This window comes from Carcharodon carcharias, chromosome 4, assembly GCF_017639515.1.
Source record: "Carcharodon carcharias isolate sCarCar2 chromosome 4, sCarCar2.pri, whole genome shotgun sequence".
Classification (NCBI taxonomy): domain Eukaryota; kingdom Metazoa; phylum Chordata; class Chondrichthyes; order Lamniformes; family Lamnidae; genus Carcharodon; species Carcharodon carcharias.
The window spans coordinates 162199589-162222957 of record NC_054470.1 but is presented as its reverse complement, the minus strand read 5'-3'; the positions used below and the strand labels follow the sequence as shown (position 1 = coordinate 162222957).

Below are 23369 nucleotides of genomic sequence, written 5' to 3'. Positions count from 1 at the left end.
GTAGACATAAAAATCAGGACAGCAGCGGGCATTCTGCTGCCAATTTGGTCAGAGGTAGAATGTATAGCAAATTGGATGTGCTTTGTTTTGTACAATGCTACTAAGCATATTGTAGCTGCATGAAACTTCAACCTTTCAGTTTTGAAGCATGATAATATAGTCATCCAGTCACAAGATTCTGAAATAGCATTGCATACATACCCATTTACCACATGGGGCTAAGGAAGTCAAATCTGTGGGGACAGTACCAATGTCAATGAACAAGAATGATTTCTACATTTGGGAATTAAGACTCAAGGTTGAAAAGCAAATCAATGATTGAAAGACTGTGGTAGCTGTTAAGGTAGCTGGCTTATTCAGCAAAAGGACACCATTTGTTCAGACAAATATAGTAATCATGTAAAGTCTGGGAAACAAAAGTGGTGGACAGAGCTGTTACAAAGTGAGAACAAAAGGATATGTAGGGAAGATATGCACCCAGGCAGGATATTATATTTTGGCCTCTAACATGGTAAACATTTCATAAATCTAAATAAATTAGGAACATTGGGATTCCCTGTGATTATTTCCTTGACTCAATGTCAGGTACACAATATTTTTATTTTAGTAGCCATTCCTTGAATAAAATTTAATGCCTTAGTAGCAAGACTATGGCCCGGATTTTCACTGAATCAGGTTAACTCTGGAGGCATTTAAAAATCGTGGGATGGATCAAGTCTGGGATTCCAGCCCCCATTCCTGACATGAGTATTTCATACCAATGAAGAATAAGAGTGCAGGTTGGCAGTTCACACCCTGCGCTCCTGAGCTGTTCAGATCTGCTGCAGAGATAGGCATCTTGTATCCAGCCCTGCAAATTTGAGGAGTTGGACCAGCTTCTGGAAGTCCCCTGGTTCACAGACCCCTCAGAGCAGTCATGAGCCATACCTTTTGAAACCTAAGCCTTACCCATGCCATGACCATTCTCCATATGCATTATGGAGAACAAATGCACCATATAACAATGGCAAGTGCTCACCAAAAAGAAATGCCCATTCAGAAATTTGCTTTGAAAAAAAAAAACTGTTGTTCTATAGCCATATAAAAGTGTGTCTGAGAGCCATATCATCAATAACAGCCTCACTTCACACTTAATCTTGTCCAGATAAACAGATATTGATAAAACAAAATAAATCATAACCTCAAAGATGTCAATCCATTGAAGCAAACACTCCACTTCAACAAAACAAGAGTTCTGCTGAACTAATCCATTTCAGTTTTGGAGCTCAGCCAAGCATTCATAAGAGCCTAGTGGAGAGACAGATATCTGGCATCTCTGTTGATACAGTTCCCAGTTGGTCTCAGGTGATTGCTTGGTTAAGCTCCAAGACAAAAGGTAGTGAAAATCCTGCCCCATGGTGTTCAGAGTCAACAAGTATATATAGCCAACCACTAAATATTTGATGGAAACCCCTATCTTGAGGGCTTTTTTGCAATGAGGGCTTACCATAAAAAGTACTAGCGAAAGCCAACTTGTTTGAGGGACCAATTTCTGATATATTCTATGCAAAACAACTTTAGAGGACTGGCCAGAAATTTGGATGGATTCTAGCAAGCAGTGCAACTTCTTGGAATTAAATAATTAGAAGGTGAACCACAGACAATTTCAGTTTTGGAAATGTTAAGGATTGGGAGAGTTAATATTTTATAGACTTTTGCTTTGCAAACAATGAGACAGAATTTAGACATAGGTCTGTTCTAAAGGGAAAATGAACCCTTTCCAAATGTTAATTAGGGTATTGGGCACACAATGATTACTTTCCAAAGAAGCACTAATTGCTGGTTTGATAATTGAACCAATTTCATTACCTGATGAGAAAAAAAAATCAATTTGTGATGAACTCCTGACACTGAAAACTTGGCTCACAAGAATAGTGTGCAAGCAAAGCTTATTCTGCATAGAGCATTTAATATGTCATAAAGCAGCAATTTTGAACTTGTAAAGTAATTGAAGGGGTCATCAACAGTGCTATCAAGTGGCACTTGCTTAGGAATAACCTGACACCCAGGTTGTTTTCCGCCAGGGACACTCAACTCCTTACCTCATTACAGCCTTGGTTCAAACATGGACAAAACAGCTGACTCCAGGAGTGAGGCAAGAGCGACTGTCCTTTACATTAAGGCCACATTTGACAGCGTGGCATCAAGGCACCCTAGCAAAAAATGGAGTCAACAGGAATCGGGGGGAAATTCACCACTGGTTAGAGTCATACCTAACACAAAGGAAGATGGTTGTGGTTGTTCGAGGTCAGTCATCTCAGCAGGAGTTCCTCAAGGGCGTGTCCTTGACCCAACACCTTCACTTGCTTCAATGGCCTTCCTTCCATCACAAGGTCAGAAGTGGGGATGTTCACTGACAATTGCACGATGTTCAGCATCATTCACGACACCTCAGATACTGAAGCAGTCCATGTCCAAATGCAGCAAGACCTGGATAATTTCCAGGCTTGGGCTGACAAGTGGCAAGTAACATTCAGGTCACGCAAATGCTAGGCAATGACCATCTCCAACAGGAAAGAATCTAACCATCACCCCTTGATGTTCAATGGCATTTCATCACTGAATCCTCCATTGTCAACATCCTGGGAGTTACCATTGACCAGAAACTGAACTGGACAAGCCATATAAATAACGATGGCTGCAAAAGCAAGTCAGAAGCTAGGAACCACGCGACGATTAACTCACCTAACTCCCCAAAGCTTGTCCACCATCTACAAAGGCACTAGTCAGGAGTGTGATGGAATACTCCACACTTTGCTGGATGAGTGCAGCTCCCACAACACTAAAGAAGCTCAACACCGCCCAGGACAAAGCAGCCCAATTGATTGCCACCACATCAACAAACATTCACTCCCTCCACCACCAAAGCACAGTTTCAGCAGTGTGTACCATCTACAAGATGCACTGCAAGAGTTCACCAAGGTTCCTTAGACAGCTCCTTCAAAAGCCCCTGACCACGACTATCTAGAAGGTCAAGGGCAGCAAATACATGGGAACAGCACCACCTGGAAGTTCCCCTCCAAGTCATTCATCATCCTGACTTGGAAACATGTTGTTGTTCCTTCACTATTCAAAATCCAAGAACTCCCTTCCTAACAGCACTGTGGGTGTATCTACACTACATAGACTGCAGCGGTTCAAGAAGGCAGCTCACCACCACCTTCTCAAGGGCAACTAGGGGTGGGCAATAAATGCAGGCCGAGCCAGCGAAGCCTACATCCCATGAATGAACCAAAAAAAAGTCAAATTGGCATTAATGCAAACAATTATTGTTAGTTTGACAATACAAATGACTGACCCTTTTAAATATGTACATTTTAAGCACAGAGGTCTATAGTGAGAATGGACAGCATCTCTTGGTGGACAATTAATGGACTGCTGCTTTATGAGGGCAAGCATGAAAAATGGTAGTTGGGCATATGAATGGAGGACTGTCAGTTGCCGTAGGTGAGTTTTTTGATTTTAGAAGAAATTTAGAGAATAAGACAGAGCATGTGCGAGACACAATCAAAATACTGATGAATTTGAAAACTTTTGCAAAACTAAAATAAAACTACAAGTTGACTCACGCCACCTAGATGCCGAGACAAAAACTTCCTGACATACAGCAATTTTATGCCACTTGCATAACATGGAATTATTTTGTCACAAGTGATTTTACTACCAAGCATACTGCAAAGTCCAAAATAATTAATAGAATAGGGGAGTGAATCCAGGAACAATACAGTTCTTTTTTCAACCCACTAAATTTTAAGCAAATCGGTAAACCACCAGGTGAGCAATATTAATTTTCAAAAGAGAAGATGGGATGTATAGCAAAAAAAAAAGCTAGAGATTACACAATATGCTAGGCATATTCACATGTTTTAGTGGAAATGCTATGAACAAAAATAAAACAGGAGGGAAAAAAATAGGTCCATTATTCAGCTGTTCTGGCCAATTTCATTTTTTTGTGCTCTCCTTCAGAAGCTGTGCAATTTCTAAGACTTCCACTGGTTTTAAGATTAGAAAATGCTGAACATATGGTTCTATAGTTGTAAAGAACACCCAACTCTGCTAAACTTGCTGAAATTATTCCAGCCCTTGTATACACCAGATAACAAAACAAGCTCATCAAAATAACGAGTGAGCGAAAATGAGTTTCCTCCAAACGAGACTTGTGCCTAACTGCCTCCAGTGAAACAATGCTCAGATTTCCATGCAAACTAATTAAAATAAGCCAGAAAGTCAGATCTCTTAAGAATCAGTGCAATCAAGCAGTGGAAAAGAGGCAAATCAATTCATTACAGAGCCTGTGGGTGTTAGGTTGGGCCAATATAAGAATGGAAAAACAAAACTTCCCCCTTTGGAGTAGGGCTGCAGACCATAAGGGAAGGAGCGCTCATCTGTCGTGCAATATTTACACAGTAATTTAAAAATCCATCTGACCAGAATCCAAAAACACTTGGAAACTTCTCCCCTACTGTATTTGACCGATAACAGTAAAAAAAAATCTTCAATTTTGCAGAAAGCAGATGTTCAGCGCTCTAGGCCGAGGACCAGGCATGCAAAGAAGGCTGGTGGCCTCATCAGGAATGCAGCCCTTAGCAGAAATGACCAAGACAAGACGACCAAAACATAGACAGATCACAGAATGGTGGACTGTGCCTAAAAAAACTCAATGACCTGACTAGGTAAAGGAAATCAAGACATTTATTTTTAATAATCTCATTTTGTCACACCAAATACACCAGACTCAAGATGAATCAACTTTTCCTTCATGTCTTTGTTGGACAAGAACACGAACAATGCCCAAATGAGAGAATGAGGAGTAGTGTGGATTTCCCCAAGCCTCCAAACGCTGCCCCCTGCAACCCCATGATCAGAAAGCAATGGGGCCGCACAACAGCTGAGGTGGGTGAACAGTCTAAACTTTGGTTATTTATTATGCTTCCATACAGACAGTGACACATGGTTGCCACCCCACACCCTTTGCCACTCGCAACAGTTCCCAAGTTTCTGACACCAGTAACATTGTGGCAGTGGGGGACAGAGGACAACAGCCAGAATGAGGTCAGCGGAGCCTAATTTGTCAGCTGCATGCAAGAGGCCCACTGACTGAAATGCATCAACAATAATATGGACAATCTTGCCAGCCTGGTGTCAAAGTATTGTGGAAAGCTTCAGCAGCACTAACAAACTAAAGTACAACTGCAGGAGCCCATGAAGCAGTTGACCGTTAACACAAGATATCTGGTCAGTCCCCTACATAGAGTCCATGAAGCAGTCATGGCCTTCAATTTAGTGGAGGCTGAGGTTTCTGTTCAGAATGGCATAGTGAGAGAGTGAGCTGCACATTTTGAAATTTCATATTTTGCACCCTTGATCATGTTTAAAAGTTACGTTTAATAAAAGAAAATAAAACTAAACAATGTTCATAAATTGAAAGAGGAAACAGTTGTACCTTTTCAGATGTTTAAATTTCTATTCTATCATTGCAGAATCAGAAATTATTATAACTAATCTCTTCTGTATTTGAAATAGGTCAGATTTATGAAAGTCTGTTTTTAAGCTGTGCTGACAGGCCTGCCCTTTTGGGTGTTTGCCTCCTCCACAAGTTATACACCCTTCCGCTCAGAATCCTGTGGCACTGCATCTTCTATCTCTACCAAATGCTCTCTGATGTAGAGTTAGAAACCTTCTACCATTGTGAAGTTGGGCATGTCCTGTAAACCACCACAAATCATCACCACTCTCCAGAATACTGCATTAAGCCCCAGACCTTCCCAAACACACTCAAGTGGCTCTTCACCAGCCCACAGGTCTTTTTCTGTCCAGTGGGTACATGCTTGATGCTCATAGTTCTCTGCTTAGGTCTATGCCACCTGAAACAATTTCATAAGGCATGCCAACAGCAGGAGTATTTTGCTTCAAAAACATCCATTTCACTTTCACTGAGCATATGCACTATCTTGGAATTCCTCATGGTGAGCATATCATGGCATAAATACAAACGCGCACACAACATTACACTATTGAGGTCAAATGACCAATGCTTGTTCAAAGTAGTCAGCTTCAAAGGAATATCTTCAAAATGGAGGAAGGAGAGGTAGAGAGGGTACAGTCTAAGCATCTGACTTTGCCCGATTTTACCATGCACTTCCAAGTATTCTGAAATCTCATCCTTAATAATGGACTCTAAAATCTTACCAACGACTGAGGTCAGGCTAATCGGCCTGTAATTTCCCGTCTTTTGCCTCACTCCCTTCTTAAACATGGGGGTTACATTAGCGATTTTCCAGTCCTCTAGGACCCTCCCTGAATCCAGTGATTCCTGAAAGATCACCACTAACACCTCCACTATCTCCTTCAGAACTCAGGGGTGTAATCCATCTGGTCCAGGTAATTTATCCACCTTCAGACCTTTCAGTTTTCCTAGCACCTTCTCCTTGGTAATGGCCACCATACTCACCTCTGTCTTCTGACTCTCTTGAACATTGGGGATGTCACTCTTGAACATTGGGGATGTCACTCTTGAACATTGGGGATGTCACTCTTGAACATTGGGGATGTCACTCTTGAACATTGGGGATGTCACTCTTGAACATTGGGGATGTCACTCTTGAACATTGGGGATGTCACTCTTGAACATTGGGGATGTCACTCTTGAACATTGGGGATGTCACTCTTGAACATTGGGGATGTCACTCTTGAACATTGGGGATGTCACTCTTGAACATTGGGGATGTCACTCTTGAACATTGGGGATGTCACTCTTGAACATTGGGGATGTCACTCTTGAACATTGGGGATGTCACTCTTGAACATTGGGGATGTCACTCTTGAACATTGGGGATGTCACTCTTGAACATTGGGGATGTCACTCTTGAACATTGGGGATGTCACTCTTGAACATTGGGGATGTCACTCTTGAACATTGGGGATGTCACTCTTGAACATTGGGGATGTCACTCTTGAACATTGGGGATGTCACTCTTGAACATTGGGGATGTCACTCTTGAACATTGGGGATGTCACTCTTGAACATTGGGGATGTCACTCTTGAACATTGGGGATGTCACTCGTGTCTTCCACTGCGAAGACTGACGCAAAGTACCTATTCAGTTCCTCCGCCATTTCTTTGTTCCCCATTACTACTTCTCCAGGGTCATTTTCCAGCAGCCCAATGTCCACTTTTGCCTCTCTCTTACCTTTTATATATCTAAAAAATCTCTTGCAATCTTATTTTATATTACTAGCTAGTTTACCCTCATATTTAATCTTCTCCCTCCTTATTTCTTTTTTAGTTGTCCTCTGTTGGTCTTTGTAGGCTTCCCAATCCCCTGGTTTCCCACAGCTCTTCGCCACATTGTACGCTTTCTCTTTAGCTTTTATGCTGTCCCTGATTTCCCTTGTCAGCCATGGTTGCCTCATCCTCCCTTTAGTATGCTTCTTCTTCATAGGGATGTATTTTTGCTGTGTCTCCCAAATTACTCCCAGAAACTTCTGCCATTGCTGTTCCACTGTCTTTCCTGCTAGGCTCATCTCCCAGTCAATTCTGGCCAGCTCCTCCCTCATGCCTCTGTAGTTGCCTTTATTCAACTTTAATATTGTTACATCTGATTCCAGCTTTTTCCTCTCAAATTGCAGGGTAAATTCTATCATATTATGGTCACTTCCTCCTAAGGGTTCCTTCACCTTAAGCTCCCTTATCAAATCTGCCCCATTACACATCACTAAATCTAGAATTGCCTGTTCCCTAGTGGGCTCCACCAAAAAGCAATCTCGTACACATTCCATAAATTCCTTTGCTTGGGATCCACTACCAACCTGATTTTCCCAGTCTACCTGCAGATTGAAATCCCATGATCACTGTAACCTTGCCTTCCTTACACACCTTTTCTATCTCTTGGTGTATCTTGCGCCCCACATCCTGACTACTGTTCGGAGGCCTGTACATAACTCCCATTATGGTTTTTTCACCTTTGCAGTTCCTCAACTCTACCCACACAGATTCTACATCATCTGACCCTACATCATTTCTTGCTATCGATTTAATTTAATTTATTACTAACAAAGCAACCCCACTCGTTCTGCCAACCTGATCTTTTCGATAGGATGTATATCCTTGGATATTTAGCTCCCAGTCCTGATCCCCTTGCAGCCATGTCTGTTATGCCAACCACATCATACCTGTCAATTTCAATCTGCTCCACAAGCTCATTTACCTTATTTCATATCCTGTGTGCATTCAGATACGATACCTGTATTTCCCATCCCCTCTCTCATTGTCGTCCCTTTATCTGATGTGCTTGAAGTTAGATTCCTAGCCCTTTCCAAACACTCTGTCCTATTTTGTGTTGAATCTCCCCACCCCCCACCCCTCCACCACCACCACCACCAAATGCTAACCTGCTTTCTTTCCCATTAGTCATACTTCTAGGAGTTTGTGTACAGGAGATACCTGGGTATTTTTCCATCTTGCCAGGTGGATGCCAGTGTTGTCGCTGCACTGGAACAGCTTGGCTAGGGGTGCGGCAAGCTCTGGAGCACAAGTCTTCAGTACTATTGCTGAAGTATTATCAGGGCCCATAGCCTTTGCAATACCCAGTGCCTACAGTCATTTCTTGATATCAGCCAGAGTGATTCGAATTGACAGAAGACTGGCATCTGTGATGCTGGGAGCCTCCAGATGTGTTGCAACAGCTGATATTTTATTTTAACAAGGAAAATACACCAAGGGGCGATTGCTCCCCTATACGCTTGTTTATTCAAAAATGGTGCAAAGTCTGGATATGGTTGCTGCAGCTTCCAGCAAAGGTGAAAGTGAGCTACATTGCGAGCCTGACAGATAATCTTAAATTGGTTGTTTGTAAGATTCTGCCTACTGCAAACAGCAGAAGGGACATAGTGTTTGATACAATCTGATAGTTGTTGGGGCGTATGGCCTATGTACCTGGCAATGCACAGGCGCTGAAATTCATATCACAGGCAGACAGGACATCTGAAACAAAAACAAAAACAGAAAATGCTGGAAAAACTCAGCAGGTCGAGCAGCAACTGTAGAGAGAGAAACAGTTAACATGAGTCTGTATGACCCTTCTTCGGTTATACAGACTCAAAACATTAACTGTTTCTCTCTCCACAGATGCTGCTAGACCTGCTGAGTTTTTCCAGCATTTTCGGTTTTTGTTTCAGATTTCCAGCATCCGCAGTATTTTGCTCATCAGACAGGACATCTTTTTGACTTGATGGCAGCACCCTGTTAGAGGAAAACACCTCTCCTCATATGCAGTGCAATATGCGAGAGGTGTTTTCCTCTAACAGGATGCTGCCATCAAGTCAAAAAGATGTCCTGTCCACCACACAATTGGGTAGTGTGATGCACAAATTGTCGGTGTGATGTTAATGATTGGCTAACGGTACTCAAGTACCCCTGTATGTTAACAGGCAAGCAACTGGTGTACACTCCTACCGTGAGCAACCCTAATGAAGTGAAGGGTAAAATCTATGATGTTCTCCACTCAGTGATTGCTACTGTGCCAAAGTCAGACAAGTTAATCATTTCTTCATGACTTCAAATGCAAGAGCTAGTGCAGATTATCAGGCATGCGAAGGGGTCATTGGGAATTTTAAAAAAAACTGGGGGTGACAGTTGCAACAGCAATGGTCTCCTCATGCTGAAAATGTGCACTAAGCATTGGCATCTAAAAATCAACTGTCATTACCAGGCAGAGGAATAGGTGGAACGCACATGTAACAAAAGTCATATGCAGTGATGCCTGCTAGACTAACCAACATATTCCAAAGCTAAGACAGACAGACAGAGAGACACACACACACACAGACAGACACACACACAGACACACAAGTGTGAGTGTGTGATCACCAACGTCTAACAATAAAACCCCTTTCATAGCACCAATTTTATTTGTAATATAAACATATTGCTTGATATCTGCTAGATACCAAGTAATATGTTTATATTACAAATAAAATTGGTGTCAGTTTTCACCCCATTTCTTGGATGCTCTATTCAAAAAAAAATGCAAATGCACTCTACCTCTGTTTACATTTCAAAAGCTAGAACACAAAGCACCCAGACGAGCTGGCTTTAATCCAATTAAGACACACCCACAGACTAAACCTCTACTTTAAAAGAAAAAGATTTTCCAATATTATATACATTAATAGCTTCATGACAAAAAGCACTTGACCGACTGGAAGCAGACAAACTTCAGTCACATGCAGATCATGAAGTCTAAAAGATTCTATGATGCTCTGAACTGTTTACAGGTGCCATTCTACTTGGTTCATCACCAAGCTTTCAGCTGATGGGACAACTCTGCTCAAAGAGGAGGGCCACAAATTCTAAAAATACCTGACAGAACACTTTAAACACACCTAAAAAGCTTCACTTTCTTGGCTAGAAATGACAAATGCAATCAAACTCCTGTCTAGTGCCAAAGGTCCAGCTGGAGCTCTACAAAGGCTGGAGTCAATGTCTGGTGAAGAACCTTTCTGGCTATATGGGAGCAAGGAACCATCCTGCAAAGATAAAGATGCCTTCCCTTGCCTACTTGGAAAGTGAAAAGAATTCACCAGAACCCTTCTGAACTGCTTAGTGCAATATCATGACCAGCATCTGCTGTCAGAGAGTTGATGTGCTTCAGAAAAGTTTGAGGAACCATTGATTATGGTATTTGGGATTAGGACAGCTCCAGAGAAATGCCAAGTACAGAACATGGACCTCTACACCACATTTATTGCCCTGACCAAAGCCTTTGACACAGTCAGCCATGAGGGCCCTTGGAACCTAAAATGAAGAAGTACTTTCTCCAAGAAATTCATCACAATTTTTCGATATTTCCATAAATAGAATGCTCACGCATAACCTGGATGATGGCGAGTCTTCTGACCCATTCCCAGTTACTAATGGAACTAAACAGGTCTGTGCGCTAATCCCAACCCTCTTCAGCAGGTTTTTCCTCCACTATGCTCTCCAATGCCTTCAATGAGAGTGATCCTGGCACTGAAATCAGATATCACATGGACCAAAAAGCTGCTCAGGGATGACTCCAGGCAAAGACCAAAGATCTCCAAGGGCATACTTTATGTTCCTGACTGTGCACTAGCTGCTGGCTCAAAGCTGGACATGAAAAGTAGCATTGACTTGTTCGCCAATGCATTGATAACTTCAGCTACTCTAAGAAAGCCCCATCTAGGCCAAGGTTTCAGTCCATGACTAGAACATATCAGCAGTGGTTAAGTTCATTTACCTCAGCAGCACACAAAGTGTCTAAAGTAATGACAAGACACACCCAAGAATTGCCAAAGCAAAAAACGTAGTCTTCAGCAGATTTCATACATCAGTCGGAAGAGGAGCAAGTCTGCCTATCAAATTCAAAGTTGATAGAGCAATAGTCCTGCCCACTGTTCTAGTCATATGGGGCTTGGACTGTGTAGTGTCTGGAATAGGCTGAGCACCTCCCATTCCTTGGCAGCCATATCGCTCAGAAAAGGCCATTGGTGTGGAGATTCAACAGCGGATCAGCTGTGCCACAAACTGCAGGAGAGTGTTTGACCAAGACCTCTGCAAGTCAAAAGTCCTGTGTACAAAGCAGTTGTCACCACACCTGGACTTCAGCATGACCTGGGTTGTGTGTCAGTGACACACAAGAGTGCTAGTGAAATTACATAGCAAGTTCACATCAAGTCATTTCTAAAGATTTCCTAGTGCAGAGGGCTTTAGCAGCACATCGTGTAGCAGGGGGTCATTAATAGCAACTTTGGGATTTCCACAGTTAATTGTGCAAATGTGGATGCCAGGATTTGCTCAGTTTTGTCGTCACTATAGCTGCAAAGTCCAAGCCATTATCTTACCCTCAGATCACATTCAAGGCAAGATGTGGGGCTCTTCAGCCTCGTACCTCAGTTTTGACACCTGGGATCAACTGGATTGTATACCTTTCAAAAACTAAGCGCAAAGTGATCTTGAACTTCAATGATAGAACCAAATGGCCTGACCAGAATACTAAACAACTTTAGCATGATCTTCTCAGAATTGTACTTGAGTAATCGAATATGGCTCAGCATGATGTTCATACAGTAGCAACACAGTGGTTGGACACATTAAAATATCTCTCAGACCTCTCTGAACCTCCTCCCTGGCTCAAAACAGATTAGGGGAAACTATTGGCCATTGCGGGCATGCATGCAGAATCCATCTAAATTTCGTTTCCCTATCGCCAATCAAGTCAGCCAGTCACAGACTACTCCAACTTTAAAAACAGAGTCAAAATCCCTCAATTCCCTACCTAATAGCACCGTGGTTGTGTACCTAAACCACACACTGCAGTGGCCTCAAAGCAGTGACTCACCACCCTCTCAAGGGTAATTAGGGATGAGCAATAGCTGGCTTTGCCAGTGACTCCCAAATCTCAAACAAACGACTGAGGCCCAAGATGTTTTACTAATGCAGAAACAGGTTCTCAAATGTTCGAGGAAAGTTCAGCACAATTTAGAGAATGGGACATGGAGGTCACTGTCCCTATAGGAGGAACACAGTTAGACAAAGTGTTTTAGGTCAACTCCAGGGGCAAGAGCAGCAGTAGGTTTTGACCCACTGGATATAAATTAGGTTATGTACTTGGGATGAAAGGCCATTAGGCCCATACGCACTCGCCCTACTTCTTACTTGATTCTTTTGTGATCCACATCTTTGTCCATCACTCATAAACCCCCCCAACATAAGTATTCTAGAAATATTAAGAATGCCTGACTCTTCAAAATAACCAGCCTAAATTTTCACTTTTCCTTCTGTTATTTGGAAAACTATAAAATCATAACTTGGGCTTTGATAAAATGCAAGGAGTCAGTCAAGTCAATAACTAAGATAAAACATTCACACATCTAACCCCACAGGGCTCTTTCATATTAAGTGAATAACCTTCAGTTCTATCCAGCACCATCACAAACAAAGAATCTACCTATAGTTTGGAAGGCACTAATTTAATTCAAACCTAAATTAAGTGTTGGATTTGCTGCAAAGCATCTAAGGCATGAAGCCCACTGCCAGAGATCAATTCACTTACATCTCAGATCCTCCTCCTTGCCCTTCTACTTCCAAAGCAAACTTCTTAGCATCCTTCCACCTCATGAGACGACGATTTGCGCCATGGCGGTTAATTTTGTTAAACAGCCTGGTGCAGCTCGGAAGCCCCACTCTAGCGTAGCTGTCATATTTGCTGCACGTCAAGACATTTGGCTGAGAAAGTGCATGATTCACTAGCCTGTCTGCTCTGGGCCCTCTTGGCAAGCTGAGCTTTGTGTCTGCTCGTACCTTCTAATGCCCCTCCAAACAGTTAGCCTTCAGGGGTCAGACATTGGAGATTTTCAGTTGTCAGTGTCAAGGTCCACCACCTTCATAACTCACTTGCAGGACTCCTTGTAGCAGAGGTATGGATGCCCAGCAGGTGGTGACCGATTCACCATACAGATGGTCTTCGGGCAGATGTCAGTGGCTTGGTCAGAGTGTATTCCGGTGAAATTAGCACACTCCAGGGTCTCAGAACTAGTGGCCTTGTCCTGCTAAGAGATGCTGCGACTGCATCCGAGACAGTGAAGGTGGAAACTGTTCAGCTTTTTCATATCACGCACGTTTTTCAGGTCTCACCATTGTAAAAAGGAGTAACAGGCTTGGGTAGACATGCACTTTGGTCAGGTTGCTGTTGTTCCACATTCTTACTCAGCTTACATACAACAGCTACAACTTTGAGGTGTTGGTTCCAGCATCTTGGGGGACTGATTGTTGGCAATTGCAGCTCACAGTCAGCATCACATCGTCAATGCTGATAGATGGCAAGATGGCAGTCTGGCATCCTGGACCACGTCATTTTTCTTCCTGATGGACAAACGAAACTCCCTATAAGCGCAAGAGAGTCTGTCCATTTGCCGCTGAAGGCATTCTCAGTATGGAATGCTAGTGCAGCTTCGTCAGCATCGAGCAACTCTGATGATGGTACTTAGCACATTTTTGTTTTGGATCTCTGGTGAGCAAAACCATTTGACTCCATCGCAGATCTAAGACTTCCAATATTGCCCCATCATAGTTGACCTTACCCATCATGTTATCACAAAGAGAGACCACACTCAGCTGCTTCAGAAGGGATGCCATTTTCGCCAGCAGCTTCAATAGACCACCTCTGCTAACATAAATCAAAAGCCTTGGTGAGATCAATGGAGATAATATACAGTGGTCTCCTTTGTTCATGGCATTTCTCTTCCAGCTGCCAAACCGAAAAGATCATGTCAATTGTGGGTCTTCAAGTCTGAAACCACACTGGGATTCAGAAGGGGGCATTACAGTCTTACAAGCACATTGTTGCAGAAGCATTTGCCCACAATGTTCAGCACAGAGATGCCTGGATAGTTGTTGCAATTGCTGTGGTTGCCCTTGCTCTTGTGCAAGGTCACAAATTTTGTATCACGCACATCCTGGAGTGATGCCCCATCCCTCCAACAAGGGCAGAGCAGTTTGTACAGGTACTGAAGTGCCAGTTTCCCATGTTTGGACATTGGCATAGCTTCTCTACAAGAGGAGAGGGAAAGCTTACATAGAGTGGATCATCGAAAGAAAAATATTTCAGTTCATCTGCAGAGGAAACACGTGGGCAGGGCGTAGGCTCAGCTGTTAGAAACTCTGCTCGATGATAGGACCCCCCACCCAAACACAACTGGTTCAGAGCATGTTCTTTCTTTGTGTCTCAACTCAAAATAGGACCAGTTAACCTCACTGATGTTTCAACACTGTACTCTAGTAGAGGCAAAAGACCAGTTCTATGAAGAGCATGACACTGCTATCAGCAGGATCCCCAAGTCAGAACACCTATAACCTACTGGGGGATTTCAATGATGAGCATGGACCATTGACTCCTGCCTTGGGAAAGATAAACGAAAATGGACGAAGACTGAGTTTTGCTGCTGCCACAAGCTGTGTGGAAGGTACAACTTCTTTCAGAAAAAAAACATGCTACAAGGTGTCCTGGAGGCATCCAAGATCTGGGCATTGGCTCCAGCTGATCTGATCACCATCAGACATGACTCTGAACAGTATTCTCAACATACGCAGCTATCACAGTGCCAATTGAGATACAAGTCACTCCCTGGTGTGTAATAGGATCAGGATGCAACCTATGGAAGCTTTTTCAAAGCAGAAATGCCATCCTCATATCAACGTCAGCCATATTGCTTATCTAGATAATAACCAACAATTCCTTGACTTGATTGAGCAAGTGCTCTACAACACACCACCAGAGTGGAGGGGTAAAATGGAATATTTTGAGACACCACTTACAATATCACAAGGCGTGGGAAGCAAAGAGCGGAAAAACACCGAATGGTTCAGGCCAATGTCACTGTGATGGAAACCATCATTGAAATCAAATGATCCACTCATTTGTTTCAAGAGAAATTTGAGCAAGGAGACTATGAATGCATTAAGAACTGCTCAATGTAAAAACCAACAGACTGCTAGGCACTGTGCCAATGACTCCTGTTTACAATTTTGCCAGAATATCCAGGTGCCCTTTGACACCGAGAATGCTAGGGGCATGTATGCCCCAATTAACATTTATACCATAAGGAACAATCGATGCCCAAGTCTCTCCTACTTCACTTCAGCACCCAGTTTATGATCTAGATCCAAATTTGCACACCAAAATGCCCAGGTGCTTTTTCCACCTCTAGTCCTTTCTACATTCAGCTCCAAGCGATTCTGACATGTAAACAATCTACTTGATATTTAGTTTTACAAACTGAAGTAACAGATCCAACACTCATCGCTTAAAATAAAATACAAAATCTGTTCAAATCTGCTGCTGTGACCATGCTGCCATTTGCGATTCTGTCCAAGTCAGCCACCAGCATAACCCAGTTTAACATAAAAAAGATATATTTCCTTTGTTTGATTTGCTTCAGCTATTCTGCTTTCTGAATTTGTTTTAGTTTGCTAATATTTCTTTAACGCCAACTGCTCTTTAATAATCTTCCCTATCTGAAAAAAGACATTCAAAAAGGCAAATTGCCCAATTAAGTCCAATTGTCTAATTAAGTCTTCAAGACTCAGCAATATCCAAAGATTGACATTCATTAAAGATTTTTTTAATTTAAAAATGTCCACAATAGTCATACAACTCACTTTCATTTAACTATCAAAGTGTCTCGCCATTTCTGTAAACCAGGCCTTAAGTGCAATAAATTATCTTAAAACATTTCTCCCTGACTCAAACTGACAAACAGCAGATAACATTCACACTACATTCGAGCACAAGGTGCGCCCCCACTACTAGGTTACCTAGCAACTGTGACTCATCCCTGATCACCAAATGCAAGATATTATCCTCTCTAGCACTGGGATTCACACTGAATTAAGCAGCAACCACTGATTGCATCACAAAAAAAATGCTCACAGGAGGCTTCCCAAGCTTATCCCCACTTTGATAATATATTATATTATAACAGGATAATTCTCCTATCACCACTATGACACAAGAATTCAGGGAACCAAATTGATTTTTTTCATAATGGTGAGAGATGATATTTTGACAAGGATTATAAAAGACTGCTGGAGATGCAGATAGGTGGTAAATACAGAAAATGTTCAATAATAAATGTTTGAAGTAGTGGAGCATAAAAAGATCAGAACGGATAACATTTTAAATAGAACAGAGACAAATCCATGCCTGCGGAAATACAGGTTCATGAAAGGTTGCTGCAAAAGTAAATAAGCCAATAAAAAAGACAAACAGAACCCCCAGTTTCATCTTTAGAAGCGTAAAACACAAATGAGGGAATGTTGAACTTGTACCAGGTTTTAGTTTGGTCTCAGTTAGAATACCGTTTACACTCTAGGGAATCCCATTCTCAGAAGCATATAAAGAGCACGATAGATTTAATAGATGTTGTCAGGGATGAGGGGGCTAGGCCAGGATTTATTGCCCATCCACAATTGCCCTCGAATTACTTTCTTGAACTGCTACAGGCCATATAATGTAGATATACTCACAGTGCTGTTAGGAAGCAAGTTCCAAGATTTTGACACAGCAGTGAAGGAATGGCAGTATAGTCCAGAGGCAGGATGGTGTATAGTTTGGAGGGGAACTTGCAAGCGATGTTCCCATCCATCTGCTGCCCTTGCCCTTCAAGGTGGATCTTCAAAATTATGGAGGGTTATGGTAGGATAAACAACCAGCTGCTTCCAAGTGGTCAGGGCACAAATTTAAGTTAATCATAAAAAAATTTGAAGGAATTTCTTTTACACCAATTGTAGCTAATAAGTGAGATTCTTGGTCATAACACGTGGTTGAAGCAGAACCCATAAATTTTAAACTGGAATTGGAGAGTTGCTCGCAAAAAGATCCATCCTGTACACCATGCTCATTTTGACAAAAAAAGGTATCCCACCAAACTCCACAAATTTCAATCCCATCTTGTAATAAACCATTAAATCAATGCCCCATCTGCCCTCTCTGGTGGGCAAACAGACCTCAAAATGCTACCCAGTTCTGACAAAAAAAGAAAATCACCAAACTTAACCTTATCCTTCCTGCACAGTTGCTGTTTGACTAGTTATTCTTAATTTCAGATTTCCAGTACCTGCAGGAATTTGCTTTGACTTGTGTCCCAGCCAACATTTATCTCTTGACCAACACATCCAAAAACAAACAAACAACCTGGTTACTTACCTCACTTCTGTATGTGAGAAGCTTGCTGTGCATTTCCCTACATTACCACAATGCCATATTTCAGAACAATTCATTGGGTGTAAAGCACTGAGCAAAAGAAACTCCCCCGATGAGCTATTAAATCAGGTTTCCCAATGTTAGTCAGCTCAGTGCCCAGCTTCTGTAGGGAGCACTTCAAAAAGGTAACAATCTTCCAAAACATAGCATCCATACTCAGAATGAGAATAAACAAAGTAACGATTTCCACTTAAAAGACGATTTAAGATTAATAGAAGTCAACTAACTAAAATTATTAAGCAACAGAGATATTAGTGCATCATCTATAGACTACACATTACTTATAATAGATAGTTCTCATCTACCTTACTTAAGTTTGCACTGCACTGATGCAAATTTTTAGAAAGTTTACTAGCAGTCAGTCATCACCTCAGGTGTAGAAGCATTAAGTAAATGTTCAAGATAAGAAATAGTGCACGCAAATAAATTTTGCAAATTATTTAAAAACGTGCCCTAAACTAGTTAGCAGAAGAACTTCAATGTTTGTCAGTATGAATACCGCTTTTAAAAAATAATATTTAGTTCAGTTAGGCGGCTACAAGATGCAGAGGGAGAGAACTTAATACGCGCGTTACAGAAAGAAACTACTCGAATAGTGACACACAACCTTTATTCATCTCTTCATTAGCACTTCGTACCGCTGGGATCCCAAAGAGCCGAGAGCACCCGCGACAAAACAAACAGTTACGATCCGGTTAGAATCTGCCCTTAGAAATATCTCCACCAACTTAGACATTAAAGCCACCTGGCACAACGTCTTCTGTGGCTTTTCCCCATTCTATCAACCACAGGGTTCGGCCGGCAAAAGAAAACAAAGTGATGGATCAGATACATCCCTGCTTCTTCTCAGGGCCGGTGAGAAGCTCCCCTCCCCCTCCCCTCCCCCTCCCCAGGCTCCCCTGCGCCCCGAAACAGTCGGATCCTCTTTCGCCCCCTCCCCTCTATCATCCTCCCAAGCCCTGCCTCCCCCTCCATCACAGACACTGTCCGCCGCGGTTCCCAGGGCCCCCGGCCATCCCCAAACGCTATTAAAGTAACGACATGGCGACTCCGATGTCATTTACCTTAAAGGGATTGTTAAATTCAGGATCGGCGAAGGGATTGCTATCGAAGTCCGACATATCCAAGCCTTGCGACACGTTTCCTCCGTTCCGTGTTTATTTCAAGGCACCGATTAACGGCCTTTCTCCCCCCCCCTTTAAACCGCAATCGACTCACATCGGCGAGAGAAAATGGCGGCGCCGGAAGTGGTTGTTCGGTCACGGGGTTTACATTACGTCATCGCTCGTGGCGGGAAAAGGCGGGACAGCTGAGCGCGTGTCTGCCAGGAGGGCAACCCGGAGAGCGCGAGGTAGTAACTAAGGTCCCCTATTGTGCGCAACAATGTTGTTTGCGAACAGCACAGTGAGAAAGATGAAAGCAAAAAAACTGCGGATGCTGGGAATCCAAAACAGAAATACCTGGAAAAACTCAGCAGGTCTGGCAGCATCTGCGGAGAGGAGCACAGTTAACGTTTCGAGTCCGTATGACTCTTCAACAGAACTAAGGAAAAATAGAAGAGGTGAAATATAAGCTGGTTTAAGGGGGGGGGGGGTGGGGGGGCGGAGGTGGTGGGACAGATAGAGCTGGATAGAGGGCCAGTGATAGGTGGAGACAACCTAAAGATGTCACAGGCAAAAGGACAAAGAGGTGTTGAAGCTGGTGATATTATCTAAGGAATGTGATAATCAAGGTACAAACAGCCCTAGATGGGGGGGGGGGGGGGAAATCGAAATTGGCCAAAAGGCAGAGATAAAACAATGAATGGAAATACATTTAAAAATAATGGAAATAGGTGGGAAAAGAAAAATCTATATAAATTATTGAAAAAAGATGCACTGTTGACAGATTTCAAAAGTTTTTTCGTTGGACGTGCAAGGAATTGCAATTCCTACTTCCAAAATAGGTTTCACCACAGGAATTTGTTAAATTGTGTGTCTTTAGAAAAGAAAGCTTGCGAAGATAGTGCCTGTTGATTGCTTAATCGCAAGATTGAGGAACATTTGGAAATGGTGAACTCAGCTGCACTAATCATTTTAAGACATCAGATTTTGCAAAGTCTAGCACTTGCACGTAGACATTATGTGGGCTTTCACACTGAAAGAACAAATTTAATTTTTTATATTTAACTCACCCAAGACTAATTAAAATCTGAAGGAATAAGAGTCCATTATTAGAAACAACAATTTTCAGTGTCAGAGAGGTTGTTTAATAGTAACTGTAAGTTTCTATGGTTCTTTATCCATTGCGAGAATGGATTTTGAAAAATATTTTTGGGGAATTTTGTGCCATTCTGTAAAGAAGGCTGGGTTTATGTGTGTGTGATTTAATTAAGCTGGGAAGAGATTGATAGGAGTCAGGTAGTCTGAGGGCTTTGAAACATGAAAAGGATAGAGGTGTTAAGTTTGAGGTAAATAGGTTAGATGTAACATTTGCATTTTCAGTTAAGTTGAGAGTTTGTTGAATATTAAAGGAGAGTCAGAGGTGAAAAGAAATAAGCTTGCACCTTGCAGGAGTTCCATAGATAAATAGTAGTGGGGATATTATATTTTATTGACCTGAAAGCAAAAGCAAGAGAGAGATTTGAAAGATTTGATATGTGGAAGGATTTGAGTTTCAAAAAGGTATGAGAACACTAAAGCCAGAGATGAAAGCGGAGAAAAGATATTTTAGTGTTACTGTGGAGAATTTAGGATATGGAGATAGCTGGAGCTCTGGACTGGGAGAGGATGCCAGTTGAACCAGTCATCCAGTCATGCCAGAAAGGTCTTGGGCTGCAACAAGCAGTTTTATTCTGAAGTGGATTCCATCTCAGAGTGGATGAGGGTAGAGATCATGTGGTATGCCTTTGTTGAAGCTACAGCAGTTTGCCTTGTGTAAGGCAAATTACTGGAATTCTGCATAGTTAGCATCTATCTAAAAGATAGCGTTGCTTGGAGGTGGTTACTTATGGGTTTGACCAAGTAGAAAGTTTTTGGAGGAATGTTTTGTAAAATTAACGTTAATTGTGTAACTGTAATCTTGTGTACTTAAGTTTTCTTTTATTCCTCTCAATAAAACTTTTACTTTTAATTTTAAAAAACCCTACAAGTGTTACTGGACCTCTTACTGTTGAGATTGGTACATCTTCTCATTTCCAGAATACCAAAATAAAAGGTATGGCCAGCAATTAACACGGGCTGTGGCCGTAACAACATTTTTAGCAGACAAGGCTCCTTGTCAAGATCAAAGTTAGAAAATCACCCATTAACTCTGTTTTGTCACAGAAGATATGGTAACACTGTTTATTTGATTGGACTAGTAATCCAGAAGCCTCGACTAATGATCTGGAGACATGAGTTGGTTTGAATCATACCTAGCCCAAAAGAAGATGGCTGTGGTTGTTGGAGCTCAATCATCTCAGTTCCAGGACATCACTGCAGGAGTTCCTCAGGGTGGTGTCCTGGGCCCAACCATCTTCAACTGCTTCATCAATGACTTTTTTTCCATCATAAGGTCAGAAGTGGGGATGTTTGTTGATGATTGCACAATGTTGTGCACCATTCGCGGCTCCTCAGATACTGAAGCAGCCCCATGTCCAAATATAGCAAGACCCGGACAATATCCAGGCTTGGGCTGACAAGTGGCAAATAATATTCATGCCACACAAGTGCCAGGCCATGACCATCTCCAACAAGAGAGAATCTAACCATTGCCCCTTGACGTTCAATGGCATTACCATCACTGAATCCCCCAATATCAACATCCTGGGGGTTACCATTGACCAGAAACTGAACTGAATTAGTCATGTAAATACAGTGGCTACAAGAGCAAGTCAAAGGCTAGGAATCCTGCAGCGAGTAACTCACCACCTGTCTCTGCAAAGCCTGTCCACCATCTATAAGGCACAATTCAGGAGTGTGATGGAATACTCTCCACTTGCCTGGATGAGTGTGGCTCCAACAACACTCAAGAAGCCTGACATCAGGACAAAGCATTACCTGGCACCCCATCCACACACATACACTCCCTCCATCACCAATGCACAGTGGCAGCAGGGTGTACCACCTACAAGATGTACTGCAGGAACTCATCAAGGATCCTTAGACAGCACCTTCCAAATCCACGACTGCTACCATCTAGAAGAGTGATCTTCACTATTTTTCAAGCAAGGGCCACTTTAGCTAAAAACCTGCAATATGAGAGCTACATCAACTACTATAATAGAGGGCATTACCCGATTCTCTCCTGCATGCAATAACATAAAGAAAGAAAGGACATTAATCCAAAGCAGAAAACTTTCTGGGGGAATGCAGGCTTGAATTGGACTGACTGGATCACTCATCAGTGCCAGAGTGAGGGATTTACCTGCAGAATGTGCTTCACTCTCCCAATCAACCAGTGGCACACTCCTGTATGCTACTGAGATAGCGGCTGCCCCTTGAACATTTTCAGTAGCCAACTGGATCGCAATGCCAGATGATGCATCCGTGGCGGGGTTGGGGGGGCGGGGGTGGCATTGTCAGGATAGTCACACTCCTGAACAAGCGGGCCTGTTTTCTGGATACAAACGGATCTCCTACATACACTCACTTACTCTCTCACTCACACATACACAATCACTTTCTCACTCCCGCACACATACTCACTCACTGTCTCACTCCCGCACACACACTCACTCACTCTCTCACTCCTGCACACACATTCACTCACTCTCTCACTTCCACACACACTCACTCTTTCACTCTCGCACGCACACTCACTTACTCCCACACACACACAGCAGTCAGCCTCTTCCTCGCCCCCCCATCCCATGACCTGGGGCTCCACTCCGCAGAGGCTTGCTCCTGGATCTCGCAGCCAGCCTCGCCTCCCCGAGGCCCCAGACCTCGCAGTCAGCCTCGCCTCCCCTGGACCTCCACTCTGCTCTTTGGGCCCTGGTTGGAGGTGCTGTAGCTCTGCTCTGGCAGCATGACACCACTGGTCGAAGAGTCGCACTTAGCATCAATGGGAGCCATCATTGGCTTGCGTGCCTTGCAATGAAGAACACTGATTTAGAAGGACAAGGGCAGCAGACACATGGGAACACCACCACCTGGAAGTTCCCCTTCAAGCCACTCACCGTCCTGACTTGGAAGCATATCGCCGTTCCTTCACTGTCGCTGGGCTAAAATCCTGGAACTCCTTCCCTAACAGCACTGTGCATGTACCTACACTACATGGACTGCAGGGGTTCAAGAAGGCAACTCACCACCACCTCAAGGACAATTAAGGATGGGCAACAAATGCAGACTTAGCCAGTGATGCCCATGTCCCATGAACAAATAATAAAAATAAATCTTACCATATCACCAGGGGAACTTAAGTTAATTAAATGAATCTGGAATGAAAAATGAGTCTCAGTAATGGTAACCATGAACCTACAAAATTATTGAAGAAACCCATCTCATTCACTAATGTTCTTTAAGGAAGGACATATGCCATTCTGATCCAGTCTGATCCAGACCTCCATGAATGTGGTTGATCTTGCTT

At 42.7% G+C, this 23369-nt stretch overlaps 1 protein-coding gene across 2 annotated transcripts in view; it reads right to left on the bottom strand.

The window, feature by feature from the left end:
- Positions 1-19061, bottom strand: part of scamp1 (secretory carrier membrane protein 1) — a 57225-nt gene extending 38164 nt beyond the window's left edge. For both annotated transcript variants that reach the window (XM_041185909.1, XM_041185910.1), the window contains exon 1: positions 18884-19061. In XM_041185909.1, coding sequence (XP_041041843.1) covers positions 18884-18940 — 57 coding nt within the window. In that variant the 5' untranslated portion in view covers positions 18941-19061. The remainder of the gene's footprint in view (positions 1-18883) is intronic.
- Between the last annotated feature and the right edge of the window lie 4308 nt (positions 19062-23369).